This window comes from Pleurodeles waltl, chromosome 9 (genome assembly GCF_031143425.1).
Source record: "Pleurodeles waltl isolate 20211129_DDA chromosome 9, aPleWal1.hap1.20221129, whole genome shotgun sequence".
NCBI classification, from domain to species: Eukaryota; Metazoa; Chordata; class Amphibia; order Caudata; family Salamandridae; genus Pleurodeles; species Pleurodeles waltl.
In genome coordinates this window covers 540,556,314-540,575,184 of record NC_090448.1, presented here as the reverse complement: position 1 = coordinate 540,575,184, position 18,871 = coordinate 540,556,314, and the positions used below count along the sequence as shown (strand labels likewise).

Here is an 18,871-nt window from a genome sequence, read left to right as displayed (position 1 = left end):
AAGTTGCATCAAAAACCAGGCAAAAAAGAGGGGGGGGGGGTACAGCAACCAAAAGTAGTCAACATCCTAAAATTGGCAAAGGAATGTCTGTATCTTTTTTTAAGCAGTGTGAGCCAGCACTTCCCCCAAACTACCTTCCTCAAAAGAGCTTTCTTCCTTGAGATCTCTAATGGGGTGGGTACTAATAAGTTGCCACTTAGTGGATCGATGTATATGTTGTGCTCCCTGAAGTAAGGTGATTCACGTCGAGAAGACAGTGTAAGTATAAGCATCTTTGAAGAAGTGCTCTGCTTCAAAGCCTGTTTGCTGAGGAAGTTTCAATCTCTTCTCAGTCGCAAACCTGGCTGTGCGAGTGATGGTGTTAACAGACATCACCTAGACTTTTCGGAGGCGATCAACTCTAGACCTCTCTGGGAGGTGCAGACTATTTTCTCAACGGGAGATCCTGAAACAAGGCAATGCACTCTGTGCCATTCCTTAGTTTGGATTCAAAACTCTGCTGAAGGCTAATACACGGAGAGCCAATCCTTAATAACCTTTGGTGAAGTCTTCTCCCTCCCCATGGTGCTTTTCGTCCCTTAAGTGGAAATTCGAACTGTTGGCTTTGTTCTGCGTGTGGGTAGTGTGAACTCCCCTGGAGATAATTCTCTTGCGTCTGAGACTTTTGAAGAGAGGCACTCCACTCTTTTGTGGCTACCGGAGGATCCTACCATTTCAGAGAGAAATCATTTGGTTTCCTCAGCAACTGTTGTTGAGGGGCACAGTAGTTTTGGCATTACCTTTCATATTAAACTATTCGCCTTTGATTTTGTCATCAAAAGGCCCTGCAGTCCAAACATGTACTTTCCTACAAGGCTCTTTGAATGGAGTGGTTTAAAGTATTCTGTATTAGTGTGACCAAGGTAATCTGATTACAGAATGTTCTGAATTATTGGGGAATGTTCTCCATAACATCCTCCCAAAATGAGTCACTCATACAACCCCATCTGTTGAGTCTGTCATGATAGGAGACAGATCTGAAACACACCCTCCTGGAAAGTTCTTAATCCATCAAATGTTTGCCCTGAATTGGCTTGCTTTTCAGCTTCTTTTCCGATGATGACTCTCCGGCCTTTCAAAGTCAAATGTTGTGTACTTAGGTGTGCAGCTGAATGATAGACAATTATTTTGATTCTTCCATTCTTTCCATGCCCCATCATGTCTTCCCTCAGATCTGCCTTCTGGCTAAAGTGTGGTCATTACGTTTGCAACTACCGAACTCATATTTGTTCAATAACAAGTTGCCAGAGTTAATTTCCAAAACATGGAAACAGCTGTAAAGAATTCAAAATGTACTCAAGCCACTGATAAGTAAAGTAAAGCAGTGGCAAGTGTACCAGGAAAGCACCAAATGTTTCTGATTTTCAAAGCTATTCAACCCCAAGATACCTGGAGATAACCAAATGTGCTAATATCTCACAGGCACATTCTCTGCCCCTATCTGGACAGAACTGTGTGTTATGGTCTTAAATTTGAAAACCTGGGAGCTGAAATCCATGAGAAAGACAGTCACCTTCTCCCAAAGCTAGTCTAACTTGGAAACTTGGTGTTGACAATAGCCATAGAAATTATGTGTAACCTAAAATAAATTAAAAACCCTCGCTCATTAAGAATGCACATGCACTACAAATGCATTTCTTCCAACATGCCAAAAAGCATCAGATTTTGATATACGTACTTCCTATAAGCAGTTTTTACATTGTAAGATGCAGCAGAATTCAAAATAGGGATGCCAAGGTCCATATAAATCTGTTTCCACACAGCGCCACTGTCAATCTGGGGAAAAGAAAAGTTAAAATATGTTGGTAGATTCTAGATACCCGAAAGAGGAGATGCTCAAATCATTTGAACAACCATTACTATAATATTCTACAATTTTGTCATTCATAATACCAATCGCTGCATCAAATCAAAGTGCAAAGTAAGATTTAAAGTAGAACCACCTGAAACCTCGTGGAAAAAAAACAAAAGAAGAAACAAATTACTTCCCTGTACACTGAAGTTCTCCACAATTGACGAACAAGTTACTTATCTTTGGTAACGCATGATCTGGTCGACTCTACCTAGCTGCCTCACCTCTTGACAAAGGGTCCACAACGCCCTGCTTGTTGCAGTACCACATTACGGCGGTGTCGTCTAAGAGCACCTGCACCATCTTCCTTTTGGCAACAGGAAGAAAAGCCAAAGGTTTGCTTTGAGGAGCATATTTGGTGCCCTCCGTGCATAAACCAATCCACACCAGTTCAGGGAGATCCCCAGTCCCTGCTCTGGCGCAAAACTGGGCAATGGAAAGGGGAGTGATCACTCCCCTGTCCATCACCACCTCAGGGGTGGTGCCAGAGCTCCTCCAGTGGGTCCCTACGTTCTGCCATCTTGTTTCCAAGGTTGGCAGGGAAGTCTGGGAGCATCGGAGTGGCCAGACCTGGCAGGGGATGTCAGAGGCCCCTCCTGATAGGTGCTTACCTGGTTAGGTGACCAATCCTCCTTTAAGGGCTATTTTGGGTCTCTCTCTTGGGTGGGTCCTCAAATTCGGCTTGCAAGATTCCATCAAGACTCCTCTGCAACCTGCACTTCAACTTCCTGGCCACTGGAACCACGACTGGAACTTCCAGGAACCAACAAAAGCTGCTACAATGAAGAAGGCTCTTCTGCAAATTTGTTTCTATGTTGCAACATTTCCCCTGCCCTGCATCCTCAGAAGACTGCAAATCTTCAGCCTGCACAAGAAGAAGGTAGCTCCCTTAGAGTGAAGGAGTCACTTCCTTGCAACCGCAGGCACCTACAGCAAGTGACGACCGGATGCGTGGATCTTCCCTCATCTTGAGCTGCGTGGATCCTCCATCACGGGTGGTGGTCCGGAGTAGTCCTCTTGGTCCTCTCTGCCAGCTGTCCAACTTTGGTGGAGGTAAGCCTTTGCCTTCCCACGCAGGACAATACCCCAGTGCACCGCATCCCTTGCAGCTGCCAAGGCTTGTATGCATCTCCTCCAAGGGATCTTCAGGCGACGTGTAGCTCCAGCAACCAGCACTCCATCCTGCAAAAGCAGTTTCCCACTCACTAACTGCAAGTTTGCCTTTGCCAAGGCTTGTTGGTGGAATTCCTGCACAGACACTTGTCTGCAATCTTCCTTCCAGCATGGGACATCATCTGCATCCATCAGGAACTCGTCTTCGGCTCCAGGGCAGCAATGCCGATCTGTTCTTCATCACCGTCGACCAATTCCTGCAACCACAGCTGGGCCGGTAGTAGCTCCTACTCCTCATGGACTCCACTGTGACTCTTGGACTTTGGCCCCTCTTTCCACAAGTCTTTCTTCAGAAATCCAACGCTGGTTTTCCTGCAGTCTTCTATGGGTGTCTTTTTCTTCTTTTCCTCTTTTTGGGTGGTTTGGGAAAATCCAGTGTTTTACTCCTGCATTCCTGGTCGCTGGGGGGTACTGCTACTTAGCAGGGGTTTTCTAGTACTCCCAGCTCCCTTCTACACATTTTATATAACTAGGTGGGGGGTACCTTATTCGCATTCCATTTTTTAGTATATGGTCTGTGGTCCCCCTAGGGTCACTATTGGTAATTGCTATATGCACTGTTTTCTAACCTTTTCTATGCCTATGTCTGATTGCTATTGTACATATTTAGTGCATTACTTACATCCTAAGGGTGGGTTACCTGTCTAGTGATTTGTGGTAATCTGTGCCAAAAATAAAGTGCCTTTATTTTTGTACAACTGAGTGCTTTCTTTCATGTGTGTAAGTGCTGTGTGACTACAGTGGTATTGCATGCGCTTTGCATGTCTCCTAGATAAGCCTTGGCTTCTCATCCACAGCTACCTCAAGAGAGCCTGGCTTCTAGACACTTCCTACACTTCACTAAGGGGGATGCCTGGACCTGGTATTAGGTTTAAGTAACTTAGGTACCCACCACACATCAGGCCAGCTTCCTACACTTGTACTTTGCAAGCAAAACTTCAAACAACACTTAATGTCTGGCAAATGCAAGGAGAAAAAAGAAGGCAAAATGATTGGTTCATTGAGATGAAAGGCTGTAGGCACCTTGGTAGTGAATGAAGAGTTAGTACGCAGAATTACTGTCTTTCAAAAACTGTAGAGGAGGTTCTTTTATGTTGAAAGCCTGAATCTCACTAATAAGTCTGGCAGATGTAATAACCAACAGAAATGACACTTTCCGTAAAATAAATTTCTGTTTACACTGATGAATAGGCCTAAATGGAGATCTCATGGGTTGTGACAGCGTTCAGTTGTTAGAGCACTGGAGGAGGTGATAGTCTCTGAATAGACCCTTCATAAACCTCTTCACAGGCTTGGTGGACCACAATAATGGCCCAGAATGTCGTCTGTATCTGGGAATTGCCGCTAACTGTATCTTTAATAATTGAGGAATATGTATGTCCTGATGTGGCAAGGTGTAGGAAGTTGGCTCTGTATGTGCTATTTCAAAGTAAGGAATAGCATGCACAGAGTCCAAGGGTTCCCCTTAGAGGTAAAATAGTGGTAAAAAGAGATAATACTAATGCTCTATTTTGTGGTAGTGTGGTCGAGCAGTAGGCTTATCCAAGGAGTAGTGTTAAGCATTTGTTGTACATACCCATAGACAATAAATGAGGTACACACACTCAGAGACAAATCCAGCCAATAGGTTTTTATATAGAAAAATATCTTTTCTTAGTTTATTTTAAGAACCACAGGTTCAAATTCTACATGTAATAGCTCATTCGAAAGGTATTGCAGGTAAGTACTTTAGGAACTTCAAATCATAAAAATTGCATGTATACTTTTCAAGTTATTCACAAATAGCTGTTTTAAAAGTGGACACTTAGTGCAATTTTCACAGTTCCTAGGGGAGGTAAGTATTTGTTAGGTTAACCAGGTAAGTAAGACACTTACAGGGTTCAGTTCTTGGTCCAAGGTAGCCCACCGTTGGGGGTTCAGAGCAACCCCAAAGTCGCCACACCAGCAGCTCAGGGCCGGTCAGGTGCAGAGTTCAAAGTGGTGCCCAAAACACATAGGCTAGAATGGAGAGAAGGGGGTGCCCCGGTTCCGGTCTGCTTGCAGGTAAGTACCCGCGTCTTCGGAGGGCAGACCAGGGGGGTTTTGTAGGGCACCGGGGGGGACACAAGTCCACACAGAAATTTCACCCTCAGCAGCGCGGGGGCGGCCGGGTGCAGTGTAGGAACAGGCGTCGGGTTCGCAATGTTAGTCTATGAGAGATCTCGGGATCTCTTCAGCGCTGCAGGCAGGCAAGGGGGGGATTCCTCGGGGAAACCTCCACTTGGGTGAGGGAGAGGGACTCCTGGGGGTCACTTCTCCAGTGAAAGTCCGGTCCTTCAGGTCCTGGGGGCTGCGGGTGCAGGGTCTCTCCCAGGCGTCGGGACTTTAGGTTCAAAGAGTCGCGGTCAGGGGAAGCCTCGGGATTCCCTCTGCAGGCGGCGCTGTGGGGGCTCAGGGGGGACAGGTTTTTGTACTCACAGTCTTAGAGTAGTCCTGGGGTCCCTCCTGAGGTGTTGGATCGCCACCAGCCGAGTCGGGGTCGCCGGGTGCAGTGTTGCAAGTCTCACGCTTCTTGCGGGGAGCTTGCAGGGATCTTTAAAGTTGCTGGAAACAAAGTTGCAGCTTTTCTTGGAGCAGGTCCGCTGTCCTCGGGAGTTTCTTGTCTTTTCGAAGCAGGGGCAGTCCTCAGAGGATGTCGAGGTCGCTGGTCCCTTCGGAAGGCGTCGCTGGAGCAGGATCTTTGGAAGGCAGGAGACAGGCCGGTGAGTTTCTGGAGCCAAGGCAGTTGTCGTCTTCTGGTCTTCCGCTGCAGGGGTTTTCAGCTGGGCAGTCCTTCTTCTTGTTGCAGGAATCTAATTTTCTAGGGTTCAGGGTAGCCCTTAAATACTAAATTTAAGGGCGTGTTTAGGTCTGGGGGGTTAGTAGCCAATGGCTACTAGCCCTGAGGGTGGGTACACCCTCTTTGTGCCTCCTCCCAAGGGGAGGGGGTCACAATCCTAACCCTATTGGGGGAATCCTCCATCTGCAAGATGGAGGATTTCTAAAAGTTAGAGTCACCTCAGCTCAGGACACCTTAGGGGCTGTCCTGACTGGCCAGAGACTCCTCCTTGTTATTCTCATTATTTTCTCCGGCCTTGCCGCCAAAAGTGGGGCCTGGCCGGAGGGGGCGGGCAACTCCACTAGCTGGAGTGTCCTGCTGGGTTGGCACAAAGGAGGTGAGCCTTTGAGGCTCACCGCCAGGTGTGACAATTCCTGCCTGGGAGAGGTGTTAGCATCTCCACCCAGTGCAGGCTTTGTTACTGGCCTCAGAGTGACAAAGGCACTCTCCCCATGGGGCCAGCAACATGTCTCGGTTTGTGGCAGGCTGCTAAAACTAGTCAGCCTACACAGATAGTCGGTTAAGTTTCAGGGGGCGCCTCTAAGGTGCCCTCTGGGGTGTATTTTACAATAAAATGTACACTGGCATCAGTGTGCATTTATTGTGCTGAGAAGTTTGATACCAAACTTCCCAGTTTTCAGTGTAGCCATTATGGTGCTGTGGAGTTCGTGTTTGACAGACTCCCAGACCATATACTCTTATGGCTACCCTGCACTTACAATGTCTAAGGTTTTGTTTAGACACTGTAGGGGTACCATGCTCATGCACTGGTACCCTCACCTATGGTATAGTGCACCCTGCCTTAGGGCTGTAAGGCCTGCTAGAGGGGTGTCTTACCTATACTGCATAGGCAGTGAGAGGCTGGCATGGCACCCTGAGGGGAGTGCCATGTCGACTTACTCGTTTTGTCCTCACTAGCACACACAAGCTGGTAAGCAGTGTGTCTGTGCTGAGTGAGAGGTCTCCAGGGTGGCATAAGACATGCTGCAGCCCTTAGAGACCTTCCTTGGCATCAGGGCCCTTGGTACTAGAGGTACCAGTTACAAGGGACTTATCTGGATGCCAGGGTCTGCCAATTGTGGATACAAAAGTACAGGTTAGGGAAAGAACACTGGTGCTGGGGCCTGGTTAGCAGGCCTCAGCACACTTTCAATTGTAAACATAGCATCAGCAAAGGCAAAAAGTCAGGGGGCAACCATGCCAAGAAGGCATTTCCTTACACAACCCCCCCCCAAACGAAAGAGGATGAGACTAACCTTTCCCAAGAGAGTCTTCATTTTCTAAGTGGAAGAACCTGGAAAGGCCATCTGCATTGGCATGGGCAGTCCCAGGTCTGTGTTCCACTATAAAGTCCATTCCCTGTAGGGAGATGGACCACCTCAACAGTTTAGGATTTTCACCTTTCATTTGCATCAGCCATTTGAGAGGTCTGTGGTCAGTTTGAACTAGGAAGTGAGTCCCAAAGAGGTATGGTCTCAGCTTCTTCAGGGACCAAACCACAGCAAAGGCCTCCCTCTCAATGGCACTCCAACGCTGCTCCCTGGGGAGTAACCTCCTGCTAATGAAAGCAACAGGCTGGTCAAGGCCATCATCATTTGTTTGGGACAAAACTGCCCCTATCCCATGTTCAGAGGCATCAGTCTGCACAATGAACTGCTTAGAATAATCTGGAGCTTTGAGAACTGGTGCTGAGCACATTGCTTGTTTCAGGGTGTCAAAGGCCTGTTGGCAGTCCACAGTCCAGTTCACTTTCTTGGGCATTTTCTTGGAGGTGAGCTCAGTGAGGGCTGTCACAATGGATCCATATCCCTTCACAAACCTCCTGTAGTACCCAGTCAAGCCAAGGAATGCCCTGACTTGAGTCTGGGTTTTTGGAGCTACCCAGTCCAGAATAGTCTGGATCTTGGGTTGGAGTGGCTGAACTTGGCCTCCACCTACAAGGTGTCCCAAGTAAACCACAGTTCCCTGCCCTATCTGGCATTTGGATGCCTTGATAGAGAGGCCTGCAGATTGCAGAGCCTTCAAAACCTTCCTCAGGTGGACCAGGTGATCCTGCCAGGTGGAGCTAAAGACAGCAATATCATCAAGATAAGCTGTGCTAAAGGACTCCAAGCCAGCAAGGACTTGATTCACCAACCTTTGGAAGGTAGCAGGGGCATTCTTTAAACCAAAGGGCATAACAGTAAACTGATAATGCCCATCAGGTGTGGAGAATGCTGTCTTTTCTTTTGCTCCAGGTGCCATTTTTATTTGCCAGTACCCTGCTGTCAAGTCAAAGGTACTTAGAAATTTGGCAGCACCTAATTTATCAATGAGCTCATCAGCTCTTGGAATTGGATGGGCATCTGTCTTGGTGACAGAATTGAGCCCTCTGTAGTCCACACAAAACCTCATCTCTTTCTTTCCATCTTTGGTGTGAGGTTTGGGGACTAAGACCACTGGGCTAGCCCAGGGGCTGTCAGAGCGCTCAATTACTCCCAATTCCAGCATCTTGTGGACTTCCACCTTGATGCTTTCCTTAACATGGTCAGATTGTCTAAAGATTTTGTTCTTGACAGGCATGCTGTCTCCTGTGTCCACATCATGGGTACACAGGTGTGTCTGACCAGGGGTTAAGGAGAAGAGTTCAGGAAACTGTTGTAGGACTCTCCTACAATCAGCTTGCTGTTGGCCAGAGAGGGTGTCTGAGTAGATCACTCCATCTACTGTGCCATCTTTTGGGTCTGATGACAGAAGATCAGGGAGAGGTTCACTCTCTGCCTCCTGATCCTCATCTGTTACCATCAACAGATTGACATCAGCCCTGTCGTGGAAGAGCTTAAGGCGGTTTACATGGATCACCCTCTTGGGGCTCCTGCTTGTGCCCAGGTCCACCAGGTAGGTGACCTGACTCTTCCTTTCTAGTACTGGGTAAGGGCCACTCCATTTGTCCTGGAGTGCCCTGGGAGCCACAGGCTCCAGAACCCAGACTTTCTGCCCTGGTTGGAACTCAACCAGTGCAGCCTTTTGGTCATACCAAAACTTCTGGAGTTGTTGGCTGGCCTCAAGGTTTTTGGTTGCCTTTTCCATGTACTCTGCCATTCTAGAGCGAAGGCCAAGTACATAGTCCACTATGTCCTGTTTAGGCTCATGGAGAGGTCTCTCCCAGCCTTCTTTAACAAGGGCAAGTGGTCCCCTTACAGGATGACCAAACAGAAGTTCAAAGGGTGAGAACCCTACTCCCTTCTGTGGTACCTCCCTGTAAGCGAAAAGCAGACATGGCAGGAGGACATCCCATCTCCTTTTGAGTTTTTCTGGGAGCCCCATGATCATGCCTTTTAATGTCTTGTTGAATCTCTCAACTAAGCCATTAGTTTGTGGATGGTAAGGTGTAGTGAATTTATAAGTCACTCCACACTCATTCCACATGTGCTTTAGGTATGCTGACATGAAGTTGGTACCTCTGTCAGACACCACCTCCTTAGGGAAACCCACTCTGGTAAAGATACCAATGAGGGCCTTGGCTACTGCAGGGGCAGTAGTCGACCTAAGGGGAATAGCTTCAGGATACCTGGTAGCATGATCCACTACTACCAGGATATACATATTTCCTGAGGCTGTGGGAGGTTCTAGTGGACCAACTATGTCCACACCCACTCTTTCAAAGGGCACCCCCACCACTGGAAGTGGAATGAGGGGGGCCTTTGGATGCCCACCTGTCTTACCACTGGCTTGACAGGTGGGGCAGGAGAGGCAAAACTCCTTAACCATGCTGGACATATTGGGCCAGTAGAAGTGGTTGACTAACCTCTCCCACGTCTTGGTTTGTCCCAAATGTCCAGCAAGGGGAATGTCATGGGCCAATGTTAGGATGAACTCTCTGAACAGCTGAGGCACTACCACTCTCCTAGTGGCACCAGGTTTGGGGTCTCTGGCCTCAGTGTACAGGAGCCCATCTTCCCAATAGACCCTATGTGTTCCATTTTTCTTGCCTTTGGACTCTTCAGCAGCTTGCTGCCTAAGGCCTTCAAGAGAGGGACAGGTTTCTTGTCCCTTACACAGCTCTTCCCTTGAGGGTCCCCCTGGGCCTAAGAGCTCAACCTGATAAGGTTCAAGCTCCAAAGGCTCAGTTCCCTCAGAGGGCAGAACTTCTTCCTGAGAAGAGAGGTTCCCTTTCTTTTGCTGTGTTGCAGTTGGGTTCCCAACTGACTTTCCTGTTCTCTTGGTAGGCTGGGCCATTTTTCCAGACTCCAGCTCTACTTTTTCACCCTGTGCCTTGCATTGTGCTCTTGTTTTCACACACACCAGTTCAGGGATACCCAGCATTGCTGCATGGGTTTTTAGCTCTACCTCAGCCCATGCTGAGGACTCCAGGTCATTTCCAAGCAGACAGTCCACTGGGATATTTGAGGAGACCACCACCTGTTTCAGGCCATTGACCCCTCCCCATTCTAAAGTAACCATTGCCATGGGATGTACTTTTCTCTGATTGTCAGCGTTGGTGACTGTGTAAGTTTTTCCAGTCAGGTATTGGCCAGGGGAAACCAGTTTCTCTGTCACCATGGTGACACTGGCACCTGTATCCCTCAGGCCCTCTATTCTAGTCCCATTAATTAAGAGTTGCTGTCTGTATTTTTGCATGTTAGGCGGCCAGACAGCTAGTGTGGCTAAATCCACCCCACCCTCAGAAACTAGAGTAGCTTCAGTGTGGACCCTGATTTGCTCTGGGCACACTGTTGATCCCACTTGGAGACTAGCCATACCAGTGTTACCTGGATGGGAGTTTGGAGTGGAACCTTTCTTGGGACAGGCCTTGTCTCCAGTTTGGTGTCCATGCTGTTTACAGCTATGACACCAGGCCTTTTTGGGATCAAAGTTTTTACCCTTGTACCCATTGTTTTGTGAAGAGGCTCTGGGCCCACCCTCCTGTGCAGGTTTTTGGGGGCCTGTAGAAGACTCTTTACTATTTTTAATTTTGGTTGTCTCATCACCCTTCTGCTGGGGAGTCTTTGTGACCCCTTTCTTTTGGTCACCCCCTGTTGAAGTCTTGGACACCCTTGTCTTGACCCAATGGTCCGCCTTCTTTCCCAATTCTTGGGGAGAAATTGGTCCTAGGTCTACCAGATGCTGATGCAGTTTATCATTGAAACAATTACTTAACAGGTGTTCTTTCACAAATAAATTGTACAGCCCATCATAATTACTTACACCACTGCCTTGAATCCAACCATCTAGTGTTTTCACTGAGTAGTCAACAAAGTCAACCCAGGTCTGGCTCGAGGATTTTTGAGCCCCCCTGAACCTAATCCTGTACTCCTCAGTGGAGAATCCAAAGCCCTCAATCAGGGTACCCTTCATGAGGTCATAGGATTCTGCATCTTGTCCAGAGAGTGTGAGGAGTCTATCCCTACACTTTCCTGTGAACATTTCCCAAAGGAGAGCACCCCAGTGAGATCTGTTCACTTTTCTGGTTACACAAGCCCTCTCAAAAGCTGTGAACCATTTGGTGATGTCATCACCATCTTCATATTTAGTTACAATCCCTTTAGGGATTTTCAACATGTCAGGAGAATCTCTGACCCTATTTATGTTGCTGCCACCATTGATGGGTCCTAGGCCCATCTCTTGTCTTTCCCTCTCTATGGCTAGGATCTGTCTTTCCAAAGCCAATCTTTTGGCCATCCTGGCTAACTGGATGTCCTCTTCACTGGGGTTATCCTCAGTGATTTCAGAGTTGTTGGTCCCTCCTGTGAGGGAACCAGCATCTCTGACTATTATTTGTGGAGTCAGGGCTTGAGAAGCCCTGCTCTCCCTAAGTAGGACTGGAGGGGGGGAATTTCCCTCCAAGTCACTATCTTCATCCTCTGAGTTGCCATCCTCAGAGGGGTTGGCCTTTTCAAACTCTGCCAAAAGCTCCTGGAGCTGTACTTTGGTAGGTTTGGGGCCCATTGCTATTTTCTTTAGTTTACAGAGTGACCTTAGCTCTCTCATCTGTAGATGGAGGTAAGGTGTGGTGTCGAGTTCCACCACATTCACATCTGTGCTAGACATTATGCTTCTAAAAGTTGGAATACTTTTTAAGAAACTAAAACTGGTTCTAGAATCTAATTCAAACTTTTACAAACTTTTAAACTCTAAAAGAAATGCTAAACAGGATCTAACACAAGGCCCTAGCAGGTCTTTTAAGAATTTAGAAAACTTTTCAACTTGCAAAAATCAATTTCTAATGACAATTTTGGAATTTGTCGTGTGATCAGGTATTGGCTGAGTAGTCCAGCAAATGCAAAGTCTTGTACCCCACCGCTGATCCACCAATGTAGGAAGTTGGCTCTGTATGTGCTATTTCAAAGTAAGGAATAGCATGCACAGAGTCCAAGGGTTCCCCTTAGAGGTAAAATAGTGGTAAAAAGAGATAATACTAATGCTCTATTTTGTGGTAGTGTGGTCGAGCAGTAGGCTTATCCAAGGAGTAGTGTTAAGCATTTGTTGTACATACCCATAGACAATAAATGAGGTACACACACTCAGAGACAAATCCAGCCAATAGGTTTTTATATAGAAAAATATCTTTTCTTAGTTTATTTTAAGAACCACAGGTTCAAATTCTACATGTAATAGCTCATTCGAAAGGTATTGCAGGTAAGTACTTTAGGAACTTCAAATCATAAAAATTGCATGTATACTTTTCAAGTTATTCACAAATAGCTGTTTTAAAAGTGGACACTTAGTGCAATTTTCACAGTTCCTAGGGGAGGTAAGTATTTGTTAGGTTAACCAGGTAAGTAAGACACTTACAGGGTTCAGTTCTTGGTCCAAGGTAGCCCACCGTTGGGGGTTCAGAGCAACCCCAAAGTCGCCACACCAGCAGCTCAGGGCCGGTCAGGTGCAGAGTTCAAAGTGGTGCCCAAAACACATAGGCTAGAATGGAGAGAAGGGGGTGCCCCGGTTCCGGTCTGCTTGCAGGTAAGTACCCGCGTCTTCGGAGGGCAGACCAGGGGGGTTTTGTAGGGCACCGGGGGGGACACAAGTCCACACAGAAATTTCACCCTCAGCAGCGCGGGGGCGGCCGGGTGCAGTGTAGGAACAGGCGTCGGGTTCGCAATGTTAGTCTATGAGAGATCTCGGGATCTCTTCAGCGCTGCAGGCAGGCAAGGGGGGGATTCCTCGGGGAAACCTCCACTTGGGTGAGGGAGAGGGACTCCTGGGGGTCACTTCTCCAGTGAAAGTCCGGTCCTTCAGGTCCTGGGGGCTGCGGGTGCAGGGTCTCTCCCAGGCGTCGGGACTTTAGGTTCAAAGAGTCGCGGTCAGGGGAAGCCTCGGGATTCCCTCTGCAGGCGGCGCTGTGGGGGCTCAGGGGGGACAGGTTTTTGTACTCACAGTCTTAGAGTAGTCCTGGGGTCCCTCCTGAGGTGTTGGATCGCCACCAGCCGAGTCGGGGTCGCCGGGTGCAGTGTTGCAAGTCTCACGCTTCTTGCGGGGAGCTTGCAGGGATCTTTAAAGTTGCTGGAAACAAAGTTGCAGCTTTTCTTGGAGCAGGTCCGCTGTCCTCGGGAGTTTCTTGTCTTTTCGAAGCAGGGGCAGTCCTCAGAGGATGTCGAGGTCGCTGGTCCCTTCGGAAGGCGTCGCTGGAGCAGGATCTTTGGAAGGCAGGAGACAGGCCGGTGAGTTTCTGGAGCCAAGGCAGTTGTCGTCTTCTGGTCTTCCGCTGCAGGGGTTTTCAGCTGGGCAGTCCTTCTTCTTGTTGCAGGAATCTAATTTTCTAGGGTTCAGGGTAGCCCTTAAATACTAAATTTAAGGGCGTGTTTAGGTCTGGGGGGTTAGTAGCCAATGGCTACTAGCCCTGAGGGTGGGTACACCCTCTTTGTGCCTCCTCCCAAGGGGAGGGGGTCACAATCCTAACCCTATTGGGGGAATCCTCCATCTGCAAGATGGAGGATTTCTAAAAGTTAGAGTCACCTCAGCTCAGGACACCTTAGGGGCTGTCCTGACTGGCCAGAGACTCCTCCTTGTTATTCTCATTATTTTCTCCGGCCTTGCCGCCAAAAGTGGGGCCTGGCCGGAGGGGGCGGGCAACTCCACTAGCTGGAGTGTCCTGCTGGGTTGGCACAAAGGAGGTGAGCCTTTGAGGCTCACCGCCAGGTGTGACAATTCCTGCCTGGGAGAGGTGTTAGCATCTCCACCCAGTGCAGGCTTTGTTACTGGCCTCAGAGTGACAAAGGCACTCTCCCCATGGGGCCAGCAACATGTCTCGGTTTGTGGCAGGCTGCTAAAACTAGTCAGCCTACACAGATAGTCGGTTAAGTTTCAGGGGGCGCCTCTAAGGTGCCCTCTGGGGTGTATTTTACAATAAAATGTACACTGGCATCAGTGTGCATTTATTGTGCTGAGAAGTTTGATACCAAACTTCCCAGTTTTCAGTGTAGCCATTATGGTGCTGTGGAGTTCGTGTTTGACAGACTCCCAGACCATATACTCTTATGGCTACCCTGCACTTACAATGTCTAAGGTTTTGTTTAGACACTGTAGGGGTACCATGCTCATGCACTGGTACCCTCACCTATGGTATAGTGCACCCTGCCTTAGGGCTGTAAGGCCTGCTAGAGGGGTGTCTTACCTATACTGCATAGGCAGTGAGAGGCTGGCATGGCACCCTGAGGGGAGTGCCATGTCGACTTACTCGTTTTGTCCTCACTAGCACACACAAGCTGGTAAGCAGTGTGTCTGTGCTGAGTGAGAGGTCTCCAGGGTGGCATAAGACATGCTGCAGCCCTTAGAGACCTTCCTTGGCATCAGGGCCCTTGGTACTAGAGGTACCAGTTACAAGGGACTTATCTGGATGCCAGGGTCTGCCAATTGTGGATACAAAAGTACAGGTTAGGGAAAGAACACTGGTGCTGGGGCCTGGTTAGCAGGCCTCAGCACACTTTCAATTGTAAACATAGCATCAGCAAAGGCAAAAAGTCAGGGGGCAACCATGCCAAGGAGGCATTTCCTTACACAAGGTGAAATAGTTAAGGCAGAATCTGTTCAGGTGTTGATGAAAAAGGATAGTAAGATTGGGAAGCACACCCTGAGCAGAATTGTTTTCACTTTGCTGAGTAACATTTGAGTGTAGGAGGAGTTCGGGATTGTTGAAGAATCAACTTGCATTTGTCAGCAATTGTTAGACCTCCGAATTCAAAGTGGTGAGGAACCAAGCCAACAAACAGTGCGAGAATTTGTGAGTGAACAACCTTGCCCTGGTTCATTGAGAGGAGAACCTCCATTGGCGTGAAATTCATGTGTGAGCCCTCTGAAGGCGATGAAGCTTGATATACCAAAACTGTCTCGCCCGCGCTGTGGCTATTAGAATTATTCAACACTGCTATCTTTTCATTTTCAGTAGGACATTTGGAATGTTTGGAAACGCGGGAAACACGTAAGCGAACGCCCGTACCCATAAGGAGAAGGTGTTCCTTAAAGAACCTGGCAGAGGTAATCTGCTGGTAAAGAACTTACATTTTTTGTTGAGGTATGTAGCTAATAGATCTAGGGTAGGACACCCCCAAGACTGAAAAAACTTTTCTAATTCCCTCTGGCTGGTTTCCCAATTGTGACATTGCAGGTTTTCTCTGCTGAGGTAATTGGCCCACTCGTTTTGCACTCTTGGGACATGTTCCACATTCAATGAAATGTCACTGGCTATGAGCCACTCCCATATTTACTGTGCCTGGAATGAGACAACTTGAGATCTCATTCCCTCTTGTTTTTGCAGATAAAACATGGTGGTAGTGTTGTCTGTCCTGACTAGAATTGACAAACCTCAAAAGACCGCCTTCAATGACAGTAGATTTATGAGAAATATTTGTTCCTGACTGGACCACTTTCCATTGACCTCCAGATCATGTAGAGCGCTCTCAAACCTTCCTTGGGTGCCTGCTGTCATCACTACTTGGTGCACCGCAGGCAGGAAGGAAGGATAGGCCCTGAGAGAGTTTTTTTTTTTTTTTTTTTTTTAAACTATCCTCCAGGACATGCATGACCTCATCTCCAGGGTTATCAAAATAATGTCCTCGAAAGAACCCCAAAATTGTGTCCCCTGCGCACTGAGCTCTTCTTGAAAAGGTCTCATGCGGCAATGGGGAATTAACTAGATGCAGGATGACATCATCCACAGCATAGATTTGTATGGCCTTACAAAACCGCACCTTTTTGAAGAGTGATCTTGTTAGTGTCTGCAATTGGGTTACTTTTTCTTCTGTGCGAAAGTCCTTTAAAACTTTGGTATTCAGGCCTGCTCCTACAAACACCAGCGATATGGAGAGGATAAGGGATGATTTTCACTGTTGGATTTGAGACCTAGCAAATTGGAACAGATGTAGGCAGACCTCTGTGAACTTCTTTGCCGACAGAAAAGAGAGACCCTTAATTAACCAATCTTCTACATAGGGGGAATACCTGGTGGCCAGGTCGTCGGATGAAAGCCCCACTGGTGCCATGCACTTGGTGAATACTCGGGGCCCTGATCTCAACCGAATGGGGAGCCCCTTAAATTGATAATGGCACCCTGTCACATCAAACCTGGGTAACCTTCTGCGCGTTCGGTATATTGCCCCATGAAAGTATGAGTCTGTTGCATCCAGAGAAGAGTTAGTCCCCTGTATTCATCAGCTGCAAAATCTCTTGGAGAAAGCATTCTGAAAGGTTGCTTATTGTTGAATTTGTTCAATAACCTGAGATCAATTACCTGCCGCCACTTTCCTGACTTCTTTTTGATCAGAAAGAAGTGAGACTAAAAACCTCGACTACACTGGTTGTGCAGCACCTCCTCTATTGCTGGTTTTGAGAGAAGTAATCCGATTTTCTTTTTATGAGAACTGGAAGATGATGAAGGGTTGTCTTCCGAGGAGGAAATTTGAAGGTTTGTGAACAGATTCTAGGGTATGACCGTGCTGGAATACGTCCAACATAGTTGGAAGATAAGAGCTTCCATTCCATGAAGCATCTGGATAATATGTGGCCGAATTGACATTGGATTGTGGTGACAGGGGCCTGCGGTACTTCAATGTCTCCTGTTGCTACCCTCAGAATTTCCTGCTGCTGAAGGGCATCAACACCCCGGGTTGCATAGAATATGCAGCCTTTGTGGTTTGATAGGAAGTTGTGCACCGAATACTGGGAACAAAATCCCTGTTGACAGTAGGGCTTAAGCTACTGTAGGAATGGCAACCAGGAGGTATACTGGCCTCTACCTCCGTCTCGAAAAGGCTGGAACCTGCTCTGTTTTAAGTTTCCTAGCAACTTCGCTGTGTCAGAGTCAGACTTGATTGACTGCAACGCATTGTCAACGTGTTTTCCAAAAAAGGTCAACTCTGTTGAACGGCAAGTCCATTATTTTTGCCTGCACCTCTGGATAGAAAGCATTGGCTTTAAGCCAACCTTCGTGACTCAATACCGCCGTTCCAGCCATCTACCAGAAGGCTGTGGAAGAAATGTCCACAGCCACATCTATGATCTCAGAAGAGGCCTTTTCACCTTCCACCAGGATCTCTCTCGCCTCTTTTTTTTTTTTTTGTCCTCAGGGTGATAGTCCAGCAGTGGCAAGATGTCAGACCACAACTGCCAGTCGTATCTCCCCATAATAGCCATGACATTGGAGGCTCTGATCAAAGTAGCAGCCATTGCAGCGAACCTCTTGCCCATATTGTACAGCCGGCAGTCTTCCTTATCCAGAGGAGCTGTGCATGGTGTCAAAGGATTTTATGCTCTCCTCTGAGCAGCTTGCATGATGACCGAATCTGGTTGGGAAGGCCAATAAGACAGGTAGGGGAACTCTCAGAAGCCATGTAATTCTTGCTGAGTTTTGGAGTGACAGCTGCCACAGACGCTGGTGTCTTCATTAATGTAAGGCCTTCCTGCTAAAAAAAAAAAAAAAAAAAAAAATCTACAAATGTGATGACCACAGTAGTGCGTTGTGTTCCTGCCTTAAAAATTGTGGAGGAAATACTCCGCTTAGATGGCATTGAAAGGTCAAAGTACTTAGATGCTCTGTCCAGAAAACTGTAAACTGCCAATATCCGCAGGTGGCAAATTTGATGCTGGTGGGGTAGGAGACACTGGCAATAGTGAAACAAACGTCCCACACATCAGGATCAATGGGATTCATTTGAATTTCGCCCTCTTCCAATTTCTGATCATCGCTGTCCTGGAAAGTATCCGGAATGGACGTTGGCGGCGTTATCAATTATTTTATTTTTTTTCCCCTTTTTGAGGCCAAGGCATGCTTTGAGGAGCTCGAGTTGCATCAGGGGCTTCCTGTCTCAGTGGAGGCTGCTGAGATGGGTTGGAATCTGGGAATCTTTTAAAATAATAATTATTTAGCACCATGCTTAAGTCTGTGACCAGAGTGATAGGAATAATTACAGAAGGTTCCCGAATATGGTGCTGCTCAAGGTCTTACTCCTCAAAAGGACAATGTTCCTGGAACTTATCAAATTGGTGAGAAGGATGCCCCTTATCTGAGAAAGAATAGTCGCCTTCCAGGTAGGCTGACTGATCACCTTCTGCTTCTTCTACCTCTGATTGACATTTTACACTCAACTGTGAAGGGCTGTACGCAGGGCCAAACATACTCTCATCCTCAGAGTACTGAAACTCAAGACGACGAGCTGGAAGCAATGGAGAAATTTTGGAAAAGTCCTGAGGCATAGATGAAGCTGTGTCTTTACTAGGAATGTGCAAGGTGTCTTTTCCTACCATCAATGGGGCCGTCAATGGTGGTGCCGACGACGTTGCACTGAGAGGAAACTTCGTCGACGGTGTAGCAGCAGATGCCGCCCCTGGCAGAGTGATTGATGATGAAATCTTCTTAGTCATCAGAGAAGGTCTTGACAAAGTCGACGACAATGCCATAGTAGCAGATTTAGTCAACGAAGCACCCACCGCCGTTGTTTTAATCGTCAACACAGTGGAAGTTGCCGTCGACACCGACG

The 18,871-nt window shown here is 47.6% G+C and overlaps 1 protein-coding gene across 1 annotated transcript in view; it reads right to left on the bottom strand.

Annotated features, from left to right (window-relative positions):
• Nucleotides 1-18,871, bottom strand: part of ARID4A (AT-rich interaction domain 4A) — a 360,940-nt gene that overhangs the window by 103,046 nt on the left and 239,023 nt on the right. The window contains exon 14 of the mRNA XM_069207594.1: nucleotides 1,718-1,815. Within this exon, the coding sequence (XP_069063695.1) occupies nucleotides 1,718-1,815 (98 nt within the window). The remainder of the gene's footprint in view (nucleotides 1-1,717; nucleotides 1,816-18,871) is intronic.